This window comes from Cupressus sempervirens, chromosome 7 (assembly GCF_028749045.1).
Source record: "Cupressus sempervirens isolate cs-2001-9-10 chromosome 7, ASM2874904v1, whole genome shotgun sequence".
Taxonomy (NCBI): Eukaryota; Viridiplantae; Streptophyta; class Pinopsida; order Cupressales; family Cupressaceae; genus Cupressus; species Cupressus sempervirens.
In genome coordinates, this window is record NC_143124.1 from 210,619,715 (window position 1) to 210,638,702 (window position 18,988).

The window sequence follows — 18,988 nt, forward strand, 5'->3', positions numbered from 1 at the left end:
CCCCAAATTTAGGAGAGAATCCTTATCAGCAATTGAGTGTTCATTTTTGAGAGACTGGGTATTTTGGAGAAGAAATTTTTCAAAGAAGGTTTTGAGAGAAAATATTTCTCTCACAATCTTTTGGGTGTTTGCAAATTGCAGCATCAGAACCAGGTAGATTCTTATGTTTTGTTCACCCAGTTAATTACATTATTTAAATATTTCAATCTTCTTCGTGACTGTGGTTTGTTTATCCAAATTTCTTTGTGATGAATCTTTCAATATTTCAATTTGAAATTACAGATATGCATGTTGATTTCTTCTATATACGTGAGAATTAAAAGATCAATGAAACCCTCATTTTGTAGATTTAAGAATGATTACTTTAATTGGGAAGGGTTTGAGAAGAAATGGAAACGTAGAAAATAAATTTGGCTGGTTTGCCGTATTTTCCCTATTAGGGTATTGCTGGAATTGTATTAAAAAAGAACTATATAATAAAAGTGGGAAGGGCTTTTGTTTATAGAAATTATTATTAAAATAAAAATAAATAAATAATAAATAATAAATAAAATATATTGGAAGGGGGAGGGGAATCCCACCACCCCCCTCAATACTCGCTTGGCATTAAAGCCGCATCAATCAGACCCACCACCATAGGTTAAAGACTGACAAGCCTTTTAAATCTAAACACATTTGTATTATGCAATGGATTTTAAATTAAATTTTTTAAAAGTTTCTTTATTGATAATTAATAATTTTAAATTTAATTTTTTAGTTATTATTAATTTTATTAATATTTATAAATTTAATAAATGATTAATATAGTTAATTTATGTAATTATTAATTAGTTTAATTAAATTTTTTTAATTAAGTTTAAGCAATAATGGAAATAATTTAATGAAGTGTTGGAGTTATTTTATTATTAATTAATGATATTATTTTTAATTAAATTGTAATTAATTTATTTAAAAATCAATAATTATTATTTTAATAATTTAAATAAATAATTACCCTTAAATTATTTTAGAATAATTGACTTAAAATTAAATAGGGGTAATTGTGCATTTTATTCGAATATAAGGATGGGTTAATTTGTAAAGGTAAACTGTGAGTTTTATCTACTTGAAGCATACATTAAAACGGAAACTGAAACCTTACTGTTAACTCAACTATGCATCTTCAAAATCAAACCAAACTTTGAAACTTCACTATTATCTATATGTTGTTTATGTTTTGGGTTTAGGTTGACTAGAGTGTTGACCAGTTTTAGGACATCTAGCAGTGGTTTGGGAGTTCTTTGATTGTGGTATTATGATGATTTGATCTTGATCTTTTAAACACAACCATGGTAATGTGTTGGTATGCTCTATGATGAGTTTGGTTATTTTATTGGTTATTGCTTTCAGTGTCCTTATGGGATAACGATATGGATGTTATGACTTAACCTTTTTGAGTCTTCGATTAGTATTTTTGGGATACTTTCCAGTTGCTTGTAAAGAACTGATGGGTTATTGTGAATTATCTCTTGATGCTTTCCAGTCACTTGTATAGGACTAAGGTGAAAATTGTGATTCTTTTATCTGTACTTTTATGAACTTAGGGTAGGTAATATGTATGTTAAGTTGGGAAGTGGCTTGTAATGAAGGGAGGGGCCCAAAGTGGATGCCAAGGTAACCTATTGTAGGTTATTTAGTAAGTGATAACATTTCATTAAATGGGTTTAAAATGAATTAATAAGATATTAGTACCACAGAAAGTCGCTAAGGGGCCAGAGGATTAAAAGACTAGCCGGGTAACCTTAGAGTTGACTCGTTAGTATGCCTTGTTAGTACAAAAGGATACTAGTGCTGCATAGGGTCACTAGGGGGCTGGAAGATTAAAAGACTAGCTGAGTAACCCTAGAGTTGGTTCGTGCGATGACACTTGCCGACTAGCAGTATAGATTTCCTACGTGTCTGTGTTTGCCTCTAGGTCTAGATGTCGATTTATCTTGGAACCTTTGAGTTAGATTATTTTTAGGGTTTCCTTGACTTAGATATTACTTTTGACTTTTGGATTGATATCCTGTTTGGGACTTGAGACTATCTCCTTAGTGTGGTGGGAGTGGGCCTTTTTGGGTTACCATGTGGTCAGGTGGTAGTGCTTTTTACTCTTACCATTGAGATCCGTTTGTTGATGCCATGGATAGAGTTCTTTTTCTACTTTTCCTTTTATTCTATCTTTGTGTATTATGATGGCTAATTATATCTTTATGATAGATGGTTATATCATTATGATGGATGGTTATATCTTTATGGTGGATGATCTTTACTTTTTGTATTGTACTTTGTTTCATGGATCCGAAAGGGATGATGTAACCTATTTTGAATGTATATTCTTTTAGCCTTTCATACCCTATGGCATGTACAGTGGATGATTGTGCATTCCAATTTTTATTATCAGGTGGCATTCTAAATAAATGTATATTATTTAAATGGACTTGGACTTGTAATTATTCTTTCATGTGGATGTGGTATTTGTTAGACTTAGTATTAATTAAATTTAGATGTGACTCAATGTCTTGGGATCCTTAAGGAATGTAATCTGTTATGTTTGCTTATGTATGATTGTATGTTATTGCTTCTACTATTTTATGATTGTTGTTATATGTTATCTTTAAAAAAAAATGTGTGGCAAACTTAGTAAAACTTTAGGTTAATTCTTTTGGATCTCTTGGCGAGGTGTTACATGATTTATGGATTCTTGTCAATGTCATGTTCTATTCTCCAACATCTAACTTATGCTAAAAATTCAAGATATACACACATCCAATTTGCCAAAAAGCCTCCACTCATTCAAAGGCAAATTGCACATCCTTTACAGGAAAATTGCACATCCTTTTCTTGCACATACTAAAGTGGGCACCTTGGAAAGGTTACAATTTTGTGAACTTGTCTGATAGATTAAAAAAATTAACAACCTCTCTTATGTAGCACCTTATGTCCACTTTTGTAGCAAAACTCTAAAGTCTGATGGACAACTAAAAGGACAAGGAAGGAGAAGTTATATTTAGGAGGGTATTGCCCCATGTGATGGTGAAAATAGCAAGAATGATATGGTGGAGGCCTACTTAAGTAGGGATAGGATATGTTTTTTTTCTCAACACCTTTCATAGTGTACAATTGGAATGTTGAATTTCATACACGTTGATTCCAATTTTATTATTATGATTGATTCTACCAATTCATAATTTAAGTAGGGAATATTATTAAATTTCAATTGATTATGCAGATTTATGTAAGCCCATGGGAATGGAAATAATTTATGAGTTAATAAATATGTAGTTCATAAAACTTGTAGATCCACTAGCCCTTTTTCTTGAGAGATGGAGTATAACATCCCCACTAGCTAGCACAAGGATACTTGCAAAACTGATGTTAAACTTTATACAAGAATACATCTAATTTCACTATTTTACCCTCTATCTTAACCCCAACCTTAAAGACGTCTCCACATTGGGATCAATAACCATCTTGAGGATCTCCCAGGTCTTGAATGATATATCATCAATTCTAATACCATCCTCAATTACTTCTACATGTTCTATGGAGTGCTTCCTTGAAGGTCATTCCTAGAAGAGATACCCTCTATCCAAGTCCCTTATCACATATGCATATGTTATCTTCAATAAAATATTTTGGCCTTAAAGAACTATATTAAGATCACTCTATTCCCTCTAAAAATGGATGCTCTTGATCTTAGACCATTAACTATGTTAAGATCACTCTCTTCCCTCAAAAAGGACTCTCTTGATCTTAAAACATTAAACATTAAATCCATGTGTACCATTCCTTTAGAATTTCATAACTACATATACATATATACATTCAAATATATGTATAGATGTAAATTATCTATATAAATAAATGCATACTTACAATTAAAACATTTTAAGCATCATTCACAACACACCTTCCTTTCCATCATTTGTGCTTGATCTGCACAACTCTATCCATGGTAGATCTGGAGAGAATTCCTCTTTATGAAATTTTAGTCCCTTTATTATTACTACAAATTATAATTTTTAGTTTTTTAACTTATTTTCCTTTTATCTTATAAATGCCAAGTGATTTATCACAAATCTCTTTCTATTTGTATTCCCTTACTTTCCTTGAATGAATATCCTTTATGTTTTTTCCTTATGTTATATATTTTTTCTTATCCATAAATCTTCTTTATTTATTTAGTTTTGCCTTTCCTAATTCTTCCATACTAATTCTTCTCTTTATTATACATCAAATACATAAAGAACAAGTGCCACATAGTGACTTGTATTTGTTGTAAGTTACAATAGTTTAAGATTAAAAATTTAGTAGTTAGAGATGCATGAATTGATAATATTCCAACCTCAAATATCACTAGACTAGTAAGATTCAAAATATATGAACTAATAAAATTCAAGTAAAATGCTTTGATGATTTTAAAAATTAACAATCACAAAAGTAGCAAAAGGTAATCACTAACTAAACAAAAGTAATTATAGTATATTTAGTCAAATTGATATTTTGATATGATGTAAAAAAATGTATTTGTTGTATTGTAATTATTATTGAATTTGAATGATGTCATATAAACAATAAACAAAAATAATAAAACCTCTATGAAGTGTTGAAGAAATGGTAGCAAGGAGGGTGCAAAAAAATAGGAAATGCTAAAAAAAGTATCGCTAGCTCTAAGGTAGCAAGGAGGGTGAAAAAAAAAAAATAGAATGTAGCAAAGGGTTTGAAGTAATTCACATACTAGATGACACATGGAAGAGATAAAGATAGCATGTTCATAGTCAACATTCCCTAGGTTAAAGAGAAGTTAATATGAAGACGAGTTTGGGATTTAATGGTTGTAGCGAATATTTTTCAAAAATCATTTTGTTAAAATAAACCATTGTTCATTAATTAGGCAAATGACAATGTGTGGTTCTACCACATCTCTCTTCCCCTTGACCATTATTTATTTCTTTTACATTGATTCTTAAATATTTTTTTCTTGTATTTTTCTCTCATACTTGCACAAATCTGAAAATTTTAGTATACTTTATCTTTGTTTAAATATCCATAATATGTGTTTCATTTAGGAGTTGGTTAGGTTTGTTCCCATTCTTTAGTTCTAAATTTGCATGAATGATAAGATTGTTTTGATACCTTAATTTTTCTTTTGGAAAATATAAGGTATAGAATTTAATTCATCATATAAATATTCTAAAGAAACATATGATTTTAAATATAAAAACTAGTTACGAGGTTTAATAATTGATGTTGTAGGTTGTTAGCTACTTTAATATTTATTTAGAATAATGAGTGAACTAGTGATTGTAGTCATTTTATAATTATATTTATAAAGTCCATCATGATGATTATGTATAAAGTCTTTTATAGAGAATTATATTAAATTACCAAAATTTTGAAAACGAGTTGATTCTTCATTAAAAAATTCATTTAAATTTATTAAGATTAAAAAAAATATTATTCAAACTACATACATATTTAAATATCCTAAAAAACAACATTTTCTCATATAAAAACTATCATAATGAACAATATGTTCTATTCATTTGATATATATATATATATATATATTTCATCCTCAAATATCATCTTATAATATGGGTAGTGGTTCCTCAAAATATGCTCCTATAACACCCAAAATATATGTACCAATGAAATTAAAGTAAAAGAATTTTGACGATTTTAAAAATTAAAAATCTTACATTTAAACATTAGAAAATCAAAACTTAAAATTGAAACAAAAAATGCTTACATTTGAGTAAATGATTGCATTGTATTAGCCTACACCAAGTACAACAAATCTTTAATAATTTCCTTGTTGCCCTCTAAATTCATCTTGGTGTATGTATCACTTATTACCTCTCTTAATATTTGCTCCCTCTTTTCTTAGGACGCGACAATCCTCCCTACAAATTGCACCATTGACTAAATTTTAAAAAAAAACGTAAACACAATAATTTTTTTTGAAATTTTCAAAATTTGATCTTCATTATCTGTATATTTTGTGATAAAAAACAACAAAAATTTTGAAAAAATTTCATTGTATTTTCGTGAATCTAAAAAAAGAATCATGTCTAGATTAGCCAATGCCCTTTTCTTATGTGAAAGTGTATTTCCTTGTTTTTTGGTCCAATGAGATTTTAATTTTAATATACTATAATTAGAAGTTCTCTTTAATACCTCTTTTCCTAATTTATTTCTTCTCTTCCATAGTTTTTAGATTCTATTATCACCCATTTGCAATCTTGGTGTATGTATCACTTATTTCCTCTCTTAATATTTGCTCCCTCTTTTCTTATGTAAAAGTGTATTTCCTTGCTTTTTGGTCCAATGAGATTTTAAATTTTAATATACTATAATTGAAAGTTCTCTTTAATACATCTTTTCCTCATTTGTTTCTTCTCTTCCATAATTTTTAGATTCTATTATGACCCATTCTATTCCACATTTAGATTTATATCTTTCTTTAACTATTGTTTTAAGCTCCCATGTAATTACTTCCCTATATATTCTCCTATGTTCCCTCTATATTCTTCTCTTTTCTTTTATTTAACTCGACCATTCTTTTTATATGTTCTCAAATGACATGTTATTAAATTAGAAAAATTTATATGGGGATTGATTACCCGCTCTGTCTAATTACCATGACTTTTATCATATGTAATATTGATATTTAGTATTAAATGCTTCTTAATTTATCAAGTTAAATATTATTCAATGTATAAATATTGAATAACATTGATATTAAAATATATTGTTCTAAGGTTATTAACATTGATGTATTGTTCTAATGTCTCAATGTTGTGATATTGCTATCAGGATTTAATTGTGTGATTTTGAGTCAAACTCATTGACCCATGTTTCATGAGTAGTGATTCAACATGAATCCATCTTTCATGAGAATAAATGGAACACTTAACACTCATTGAATCTAGGTGTGTCTCAATGTTCTATTATTATTAGTCCCTACACTTGCCACTACAAATCACAAATGATATTCCTGACTCCTTTATTGCTCCCTCTTACTAAGTTTTCTACCCGCTTGCTCTCCAAAAGATCAAACTTCTTCCCTATTCCTATTACCAGTTCAACACCTTATTTTGTAATAGGGGATAACAAGTTTGCATTGAATTAGAGTAAATTTGTCTGAATTGGAGTAAATATTTTAAAATCTGACATGATATGATTTTAAAGAATTCCTCCAGTTCATTCCCACCGACATAACATCTTATCTCCATTTGTTGCTCATGTTTTTAGAGGATAAAATTTGCTTCAAACTAAACTCGTGTTGATGAAGCACTCAAACTCTTTTTTCATTTCTGACTGACTGTATTTTCAGTTCATTTTCTTTAATGTTTTCATATAAATATTTATTTTGAGTTTTATTTTTAATCTTTTTAACAAATTGATTAATCATTCATTCATCCATTAATATTATATATTATTTAACTTAATCTAATATGTTTATTAAATTATAATATTCCTTTAAATTAATCATACTAATTATAGAAAATTAATTAATAACTAACCAAATTATGATTAATTATATGATCTTAATGTAATATTGCATAAATTTAAACTATGTTATTATTATATACTATTGACTTCTTATATTGAGTCTTATGGACAAAAGTAGACAACTCTTAAGATGATTTTTCTTTTTACTTTGCTAACAATTATGGAAAAGATCACAATGAAGCTACTCACCTTGGTGACATAGGAAGAGTATGATAATGAAGCTATGTAACCTCAACAATCATGCCAATAATATGTTAATACAAATGGATTAGGTTAGCAAACAATCAAGCACATAGCTCCACACACACAGTTTTGATAGTGAGAGAGGGAGGAAAGTAGAGATATACAAATGGAAATTGAAGTAAAGAAATAGATGAGATATAAACAAAACATAGAAAGGAATAGAAAGATATGTATTTATAAGAAAAGGGAGAAATCAACAATAAGAGGGGGGAGGGGAATAGTTATAAAGAGATATATTGTAATGCCCCGCCCGGAGATCCTTGGAAACAAGGATGAAATACAAGCAAGATAATTTTTTTTATAAAAGTAAGTATGAATGCAAACAACAACAATAATAGGATCACAAAGATCGCAATGGAAGACTAACCAATCATGTTGACATCAATGAATCTCCAAATGCCACTACTGACCAAAATGACTAACAATAGAAAAACGCAACTCTGAATTCGAATAGAAACATTCTGAATCCAAAATGTGACAACAAAGGATTGAAGAACACCAAAGAGGGTATCCAAAACACTTCCCAAAAAGTTTGGGTCTTACCAAAAAGTGTCCGTTGCCCGCTCGCACAGGTTTTTGCAATTTTGAGGTGATGATTTAAATCAGCATTGGGCGATACTTCTAAAGAAGCAAGGTGACACTTTCAAGGATGAGGCAATACAACTCACAAGGGCATGCAATGCATTAAGGGTATCGTACGATAGTTCTTAAAAGGGGGTGCGATACCTTCCAGTATCGCATGATATTCCTTCCTAGGGGATGTGATACTTTCCAGTATCGCACAATAGAATCCTAATGGGCATGCGATACTTTATTGTATCACACCATGCTGACACATGATCGCCCAGGCAAAGCAAGAAACACTAAAAAGACAAAGAAGAAGGTAAAACAAAGTATAAAACCTCCACATCGAGGAGTACTGGAACCACATTTTGAGGCAAGAACACTCAAACTAAATTTGAAAGATGGAAAGAACAACAGCTAACCATCTAAAAAATAGTAAGAAGTAAAAGTACAAAATGAAACATCGTAGTGTACGAAAGAAATGTTGTAATAACACAATTAACATTGCAATGAATAAAACAACTAAGTATGTGGTTCCTCCCAATTGTCAATAGCATCATAAGACCATCGTGGGCCCTAGCCATCCCCCACGCATAACATCCCAACCACCGACCAGATCATCGATACTATCGTAATAGGGACGTCACTACTAAAACATACTATAATCATAAGCATAAGAAAATCTAACATGCTAGTGTAAAGCATAAGATAATCCTACAAAGTAGATAACATCACCTATCACATGCTAATCATCAATGTAAGGAATGTGTCAGTAAATAACATCATCTAAACATGATATACAAGCATTCCAATGATAACATAAATCACAAGAAAGCATACTTTAGAACTCAAAGTACCAAGTGACAACATCTAGCAATGGTCGCACTAGAACAAAAGACCGTCTCTGTACACTGGTCCCTAGCAGTGGTGAGGGTAGCTACGCCTCCCAACCACATGGCACCCGGGTCCACACCCACCATGTTGATGGAGATAATGATCCAACCACAAACACATGCAAAACAACATCCATGACTAACACACACGCCAAGCAATATGATGACTGAATCCAAGACAAAGACAATGCATATACTATAGGTTGTGGTCAAAAATATCAATGGGCTACTAAGTAGGGGTTGACATCATGGAGAGTTGCTTGGCATCAAAGATGCTCCAAGCTCGGATCACGTGTGGCAACACTCTCAAGGGACTCCCTTGGAACTATCACACGATTGTAGAACTTTTCATTATCTTAAGTTTTATTACCACCCAATGTTTTATTTAGTTATCACTTATATAAAGCTCCCTCTACCAACCTCTAGTGCTATGAACACCGAGCTGCGAGATAGAAGCCCCCTCCATATGCTACCCTACCCTACCCATGCTCATCCAATGATGAGTGCCCGTAGGCATGCAAATTCCCAACCCAATCCCAATGATCATAACTTCCAGAAGTACCATAGAAGGTCAAGATCCACAAGTCCTTTGACAATTGTATGCGCATGTACTTGTGTGTGGCGCACCACCATCATGAAGATCATAACACAAGGACTGGATGAGAACATAGAGTAGAAAGTCACTCAACTAAAAATAGAATCGAGTGGACGGATGCAACACACATCCCAATGCAACATAAAAGTGCAATAAAGGTCTGACCCATATCCAAGTAGATACTCCAAGTCCACAACCCAACTCATGCCAAGAAAACCCAAGAAACAGGACAACATGCAAAATGAGGTAAAAACCCCAAATTTTAAAAAAATTCTAAAATTAAAACCCATTTGGCCTTTGGGTGCAAAAACCTTGAAAATCCAAAATTAAATGAAATTGGACACCATATGCAAAAATGGCCAGCATAATGGTTGAAAACCCCAAACTCCCATCTTGAAAATAGGGAAAATGTTCATACCCGACCAATTGGGCAGAACCAACAAACATAAACAGAGAGGAACACTAGTTCTCAGCCTCCTAACATACTGCTATAAGAAACGAAAGCTAAAACAGAGTAAAAATAATAAAATAGGAAGTTTCTACCTGACAGCAAAAGGGCCAGAAACTAAAACCCGCACAATAAATTAAATAACTTGCCAAATCTGCTGAAAGTGATGGAAAAGCATAAACTCCTTGAGCCGGATCCAATGAGACTGACCTCACAAAAAACCCATGCTTACAGCTCCCAGAATGAACAGAATTTGAATCCTTCAGAAGAGGATTCTCAAAAGCTCTCAAATTTTCTATTTCAAAAAGTGAGAAGTGAATAATGAATTCACTTTTTCAATACTTATTCACTTTTCAAGTGAATAGCTGATTAGGGAAAATAGCCAACTATAGCAAGTAGACTTCGAATTGACCTAAATGAAAATAGGTTATTCTCCGTAACGGAAATTCACCTAAGGCAAAGCTGCCAAAAATTAAATCTGAAAAGATTAAAGCCTGAAAACCCAAAATCACATAAAATCACTTAACACTTTCATGACAATGCAAACTTCTAAATGCACAGACACGCTCACGGGTCTAATCACATAATGCAAATGAGTTTGGATTTACTAATCATCAAAAGGTTTTAATTAAAATAATTAAAATAAGGATACGTCAACCATATGGGGATGACATTGGTAAAATATGAACAGTTGAATCACTAACTTCATGTGCACTGCTAGGGATATAATTCTTGCACTCTAAAATACATGATCAAATGCAATTGCATATAATATCATAGCCAAAGCAACATGTATTAAAATACCTATTTAATCCATTTACATCACTCACATTTGTAGAAAGCACAAAGATACAAGTATGAAGTAAATAACCATGGCATAAAATTCATCTCATAACATAATCAATAAATATGTCCAATAAACCATATAACCAGATATCCTCATAGATCTATTCTCATCTTAAAATAACATCAACATGCAAATATGATAAACTAAACAGTATAGTAGTAAAACATCTATGGTATTGAATCAAAGTATAACATCCAACCCTTAGGTCATCATAAGGTACAAAATAAGAGTATCAAGTATCTCAAATCAAAATAAACAACAAGGTATAGACTGTAACACGAGAGGCAATACATATATCTAGTATTTTATAAGGACAAGTAAAGATATAATGATTAAGGTAGTTGGAATACAAGTAATTAACTGACATAATAGGTCATGGAAAACTAGATTTGATTCTCCTGACAATAGATTGGGTCAATCTCTCTGACAATACATCCTTGATGACTAAGTAATCATGTGTGCTCAACATAGAGAAGAATGATATAAAGAAGATAACATCAAATTAGGTCATTCTATATCTAATAACATCTTGACAAATACTTCAATGGTATTGTGACAGTTTGTGATGTGGTAGATATTAGATAGACATGAACTGTAAGACAAAAGTTGATATTTTAGGACATCTTAATGTCGACATAGTAATTTTGACATACATGACAACATTTTGTGGTGTACATTTTTATTTTTATTTTTTATAGTAACTGAGTCAAGTAGAAGAAATGTACAATATTTTCCCATAAAAAATGTCAATGCACATTAAATGTTCTATCTTATATGTTTGTGTCATAGTTATTAGTCTTTAAATTGTTATTTTGCATAATATTGTGCATCCCAATGATTCATCTCCTTATGCTTGTTATTATTAATTCATTTTCTTTGTCATTAAAATAAATAAATAATTATGTAGGTCCTTCATAAGCCCAACCACTCTTTTCACCTAATCTCCATAATCTTTGAGGTTTTGTTGAGAGCGCATGCTCACTATTATGATTTGGAGCTCATGTTAACATGAGCCATGAATCATTCAATAGGTACTTTGGTTCTCCCATATGCTGTCTGATCTTCTTCATCCTTTGTTTTAATATTATACATTAAAAGTATATTTTTTGGATCTATTAATAAGCACATTTATATGGGGGTGGACATGTAACAAAATAAAGCGAAAATATAAATAAGGGAATGTATAGTTTAGGTCTTATTTCATATATATTAAGAGTACATGTTATGAATAGTATATTTGTCTATATTATCTTGAGATATATGTTGCATTTCTATATAGATTTTCAATTTTCTTTAATGGATATTAGACTATTATAGTTGTTAATCTTATATTTACCCCTTTAATTTTTACTATTAACTTGTTATAGAACATTATTTTTGCATTCTTCCACATCCTAACGGTTGCACAAGGCAAAGACTCAAACTCTCCCAGAGCTCTTGTTATTATTACTACTATTATTCATTATTAAATATGGTTTTATCAATAGAAACTATAATCTCTATGTTTTTATGAGGATATGTCATGGAACAAGCATACCTCCCAAAGTTGATGATGTGTTGGACATAGAGATGAAGAGGGTATGGAAATAAATGGAAAAGTTGGTAGCGTACAAGGTAGTTCATGAGATTGGGATCTACAATTTTATTGTAAAAAAGCTTGAATCTCCACTAATTTATGCTATAATTATGCCAAGTATTATCTCTCTTATATTTTTTTTGCATGATGATCACTACTTTTTCTTTTAGACAATATCCTTCTTGGCAAGAGAATGATGAAATTCTTACACAATATTTAAAAATCACTTCAAAATGTTTAACCTTTTGTTCATGATCTTATTGCATATCTTTTGACCATTTTTTTTCTTTTATGAGCTAAGTGCTTAGAATTGGAATTTAGTGTTTTAAGTACCCTTCCAAACCAAGTTTGATTTGTACAAAGTTGAGGTGTTCTTTTTAAGTTTGTTTATACTTTTATTTCTCTATTTTAAGACAACATAAGATATTTTGTGATAGAGAGAATCAAGAGAAAAAACCATAGCTTTATCAACATAAGTAGCATCAAACACTTGAATAATAGATATAAGCAAAAGCTAACATACGACACTTCAATTGAAACAAAATGACCAAATATAATTATTACTTTCATCACAATTACAGAAATAATATGAAAAATTGATTACAAATGCTTGAGAATTGCCTACAAATAGGGTATTATGGTTTTAGTGTAAAGTTATCATGTAGAACTTAAAACCGGAAAAAAATGATTATATTATCATAATGCATTAATCAAGACTGACTCACATGTAGCAATGAGATATTTGGGGAAAGAAAGGAAAATGATAAAATATTTAAAGCTCTCTCTCTCTCTCTCTCTCACACACACACACACACACACACACAATATATATATATATATATATATATATATATATATATATATATATATATATATATAATAGTGGATTGGGGGTGAAGATTGAATTGAAAATTTAGATAAATTAGAAAGAAAAATTTCATAATGATTACAAATAGTAAATCTTAATATTTTGTTTTGTATTTAACAAACAAGATATCATAGCTTGAGCTTTTGCAAAGATCATTAAACACTACATGTTTTTTTTATAAGTATAGATGATTTCAAATAGGGGGAGAACTAACCAAAGATGTCTTGCAATAGTTCCAAAGCTGTAAAATATATTTGCTACCATTTGTCTCTTTGAAAATAAGTGGTTATGCAAGCTAGAGTCTTGCAAGAATCCAAAAAAGCACATGAGTTTTACACCAAGTTTGAAAAACATTCAAAAAGTTGAGGACTTCAAACACATATGTTCATATGAGGTATTTAAAATGGGTGCAATTCTACATAGGTGAAAATGAGAATGCATGCAAAATTGTTGAGGCAACAATGAGGGCCATCCTTTATACATTACATTGTGGTGTTTAACCCTCCTAATCTCATTGCAGAGCGACAAAAAGCTCTATGCCAAGTAGTTTTTTTAGTTGGCGTGATGATGATAAATCCCTAGTGATCTTATCATATTTTGACTAGCAACTTTGTGTTAGATCTCTTAGTAGTGCCCTTACAAGTAGGCTGCCTCATGTGATGACAATAAATCCCAAGTGATCCCATCATAATTCAACAATTAGCTTTATGGAAGATCTCTTGGTGGTGCCCTTGCAAGCAAGTTTTCGTTCAAAGATGGGTCTGCAATCCCAAACTCTATTTCCGATTGGCCAAACAAAGATTCTCTGGCCCAATCAAACAATATCACAATGATGACATGATATTTTTGTGAGTGTGCTTCACACAACTAATAATTTTACTAGCTAAATTATTTTTGAAGGTATTATCAAAATATAATCAATGTCAATAGGCATTTTAGAATGGCAGAAAGGGTGGAGTGTGAGTGTGTTAATGTTAACTTTGATATTTCTAGGTTAAATTTGACAATCATATAGATGCCAAAATTTTAATTTTATTATAAATAAAATATAATTTAAAAAATAATATTTAATAAATGCCACATAAAATATTTGTTAAAATTATAATCTTTTAGATATAGATCATCAATTTTTTTAGAAATTAAAATAAAAAGCTAAAGTTAGTGGAAAAAATGGAGATAAAAAGAAATATAAATAGTTGCACAAGGCATAGACTCAAACACTCCTAGAGCTCTTGTTATTATTACTACTATTAATCGTTATTAAATATGGTTTTCTCAATAGAAACTACAATCTCTATGTTTTTATGAGGATATGTCATGGAACAAGCATACCTCCCAAAGTTGATGATGTGTTGGACATGGAAATGAAGAGGGTATGGAAATAAATGGAAAAGTTGGTAACATACAAGGTAGTTCATGAGATTGGGATCTACAATTTTATTGTGAAAAAGCTTGAATCTCAACTAACTTATGCTATAATTATGCCAAGTATTATCTCTCTTATAATTTTTTTGCATGATGATCATTACTTTTTCTTTTAGACAATATCCTTCTTGGCAAGAGAATGATTAAATTCTTACACATTTAAAAATCACTTCAAAATGTTTAACCTTTTGTTTACGATCTTATTGCATATCTTTTGACAATTTTTTTCTTTTCTGAGCTAAGTGCTTAGAATTGGAATTAAGTGTTTTAAGTACCCTTCCAAACCAAGTTTGATTTGTACAAAGTTGAGGTTTTCTTTTTAAATTTGTTTATACTTTTATTTCTCTATTTTAAGACAACATAAGATATTTTGTGATAGAGAGAATCAAGAGAAAAAAACATAGTTTTATCAACATAAGCAGTATTGAACACTTGAATAATAGATATAAGCAAAAGCTAACATATGACACTTCAATTGAAAAAATGACCAAATATAATTATTACTTTCATCACAATTACATAAATAATATGAAAATTTGATCACAAATGCTTGAGAATTGCCTACAAATAGGGTATCTATGGTTTTAGTGTAAAGTTATCATGTAGAACTTAAAACCGGAAAAAAAAATTAGATTATCATAATGCATTAATCAAGACTGACATATTTGGGTAAAGAAAGGAAAATGATAAAATATTTAAATCTCTCTCTCTCTCTCTCTCTCTCTCTCTCTCTCTCTCTCTCTCTCTCTCTCTCTCTCTCTCTCTCTCTCTCTCTCTCTCTCTCTCTCTATATATATATATATATATATATATATATATATATATATATATATATATATATATATATATATATATATATATATGCAACAGTGGATTGGGGAAGATGAAGATTGAGTTGAAAATTTAGATAAATTAGAAGGCAAAATTTCATAATGATTACAAATAGTAAATCTTAATATTTTGTTTTGTATTTAACAAACAAGATATCATAGCTTGAGCTTTTGCAAAGATCATTAAACACTACATGTTTTTTTAATAAGTACAAATGATTTCAAATAGGGGGAGAACTAACAAAAGACGTCTTGCAATAGTTCCAAGGCTGTAAAATGTTTTTGCTACCATCTGTCTCTCTGCAAATAAGTGGTTATGCAAGCTAGAGTCCTACAAGAACCCAAAAAAGCACATGAGTTTCACACCAAGTTTGAAAAACATTCAAAAAGTTGAGGACTTCAAACACATATGTTCATATGAGGTATTTGAAATGGGTACAATTCTACAGAGGTGAAAATGAGAATGCATGCAAAATTGTTGAGGCAACAACGAGGGCCATCCTTTGTACATTACATTGTGGTGTTTAACCCTCCTAATCTCATTGCAAAGCGACAAAAGCTCTATGTCAAGTAGTTTTTTTAGCTGGCGTGATGATGATAAATCCCTAGTGATCTCATCATATTTTGACAAGCAACTTTGTGTTAGATCTCTTAGTAGTGCCCTTACAAGTAGGTTGCCTCATGTGATGACAATAAATCCCAAGTGACCCCATCATAATTCGGCAATTAGCTTTGTGGAAGATCTCTTGGTGGTGCCCTTGCAAGCAAGTTTTCGTTCAAAGATGGGTCTGCAATCCCAAACTCTATTTCCGATTGGCCAAACAAAGATTCTCTGACCCAATCGAACAATATCACAACGACGACATGATATTTTTGTGAGTGTGCTTCACACAACTAATAATTTTATTAGCTAAATTATTTTTGAAGGTATTATCAAAATATAATTAATATCGATAGACATTTTACAATGAAAGGGTGGAGTGTGAATGTGTTAATGTTAACTTCGATATTTTTAGGTTAAATTTGACAATCATATATATGCCAAAATTTTAAATTTTATTATAAATAAAATATAATTTTAAAAATAATATTTAATAAAAGCCACATAAAATATCTGTTAAAATTATAATCTTTTAGATATAAATTATCATTTTTTTAAGAAATTAAAGTAAAAAGGTAAAGTTAGTGGAAAAAATGGAGATAAAAAGAAATATAAATAGTTTTGGACATAGTAAATTAAAATTTAATGGGACATTTTTTAGATAGATTTATTTGAGATATTTATACTAGTTTAATTTGATGCTATCTTTTCTTTTTTTACCTTTCAACAAAATTTATCTTGATATTCAATATAAATATATTAGTTAACTAATAACAATATTTCTCTTTTAAAAATTTATCTTGATATTCAATAATAACAATATTTCTCTTTTAAAAATTATTTGTAACAACCCATGTTTATTAATTGTTTGGAGCGAGAATATGAGTGGAATAGACATATGTAAATTCTTAAAATTTTGAATTCTCCGTTTGGGTGCACCAAATCGAATTGTGAATAGGAATATGTATTCCAAGTTTGGCCCAAAAATGAGCATTTGCTATTTTACCAAAATGGGTGGAATAATAATAGTCATATTCCAATTTTATTTATTTTTGAAAACATTAATTTTTGGGTTCGTGAATTCCCCATCAAATTTCCACATCAAATTTCCACTGAACCAAACAAGAATGAAAATAAATATTCTTATTTTCTATTCTACAATAACAATTCCAGAATACGTATTCCTAATCCCATATTCTTATTCCCAAAGTAATCCTTAATTAATTCTTTTTAGTACTTTTCAAATATATAAAAAATATTTGTAACAACCCATGTTTATCAATTCTCTTAAGTAATTATTTTAAATACTTTTCAAATATATTAAAATAACTAATGCTACGCAACAATTAAGCTTGAGAAAAATTCATCTCTCTTATCAAAACGAAAAAAACAAAAAACACAAAAAAACACAAATAACAAAACGTTAGTTTCGATCGGGACCTTTCCGAGGTGTATCCTAGGAATCTTCTAAGGTATAATATTTTTATAATAGGATTTCCTGAATTCTTAGTAATGATTTTTGTCAGGCTTCTTAGGTGGCATCGACGGCAGAGACAGGATGGATCAGTACGACCAACATCTGCATGCCTAGCAGTAAGATTGGCAACATTGGCAACATGAACAATATAGAGTGCCTGTGGCAGACAGCAACAGAGCTAGAAAGAAGCCTATATTTCAACTATAATGACGATATTGTTTGTGACGATCCAGCAAACACAACCATAGAAATAAAACCCATTTGCCAACCTGTGCATGCTTTAAGTCCTTTAATAGAAAACATAGTCAATGACTCAAATTCTTGTGGGTCTGGATTGGGGATGTCGGAAGCACAATACCCATCTGATTTAAGAGAGCCAGCTTCTGTCGGTGACAAAGATAATATGGCTGCTATGAAGGTGAAGGCTGAGTCGTATGCAAATGTGAGGGCTATTCGGAAGATGAGGAGAAAAATGGCAAAGTTTAGACGAATTGGTGCCACAAGTCCGCTTGAAACTACCCCAAAGCAAGGTTGTAAGACTGCAACGTCGCAAATGTCAACTCCTAGTTTTCCTAACAATGGTTCTCGTCCAATTACATCCCTCAAGATGCAGGGAGGTCTTGATTCTGCTCGTGCTTACCCTGATCACGAGGAAATGGTCAGTAGCTTTTTGAATACTTGCGCAAATTTTTATCTGTAATTTTATATTTGAAATGATTTAGGCCATATAGGAGAACTGTATTAGGTCTTTATTATGCACAATTCTTTGTTTCTGGGCAGGGTAGAAGTGCACCCTATTTTTTATATATTCTATAACCTCGGTAAGCAGTACTCACAGCCTTCTTCATCCATATTTGGATACACAGCTCACTCTATTATCAATGATTCACATCCTCATTCACCCCCATGCCCCATTTTTAATATTTCACAATCCGGTAACCCATTTTCCCATACACCACTCCCCTGTCTATTGTACTTCATTATCTCAGTTCTAATTTTCAATAACTAACTCGCCTCATTGTTCAATACTCCAGCCTTAAATATGCCACACGCCCATTTTGTTGCTCTGCAGTCTCACT

General features: G+C 30.8%; 1 protein-coding gene across 1 annotated transcript in view; it reads left to right on the forward strand.

Annotated features, from left to right (window-relative positions):
* The first annotated feature begins 17,974 nt into the window (after window positions 1-17,974).
* LOC149546232 (uncharacterized) overlaps window positions 17,975-18,988 on the forward strand; it is a 104,394-nt gene continuing 103,380 nt past the window's right edge. Inside the window, exon 1 of the mRNA XM_089791072.1 lies at window positions 17,975-18,567. Within this exon, the coding sequence (XP_089647198.1) occupies window positions 18,016-18,567 (552 nt within the window). The 5' untranslated portion in view covers window positions 17,975-18,015. The remainder of the gene's footprint in view (window positions 18,568-18,988) is intronic.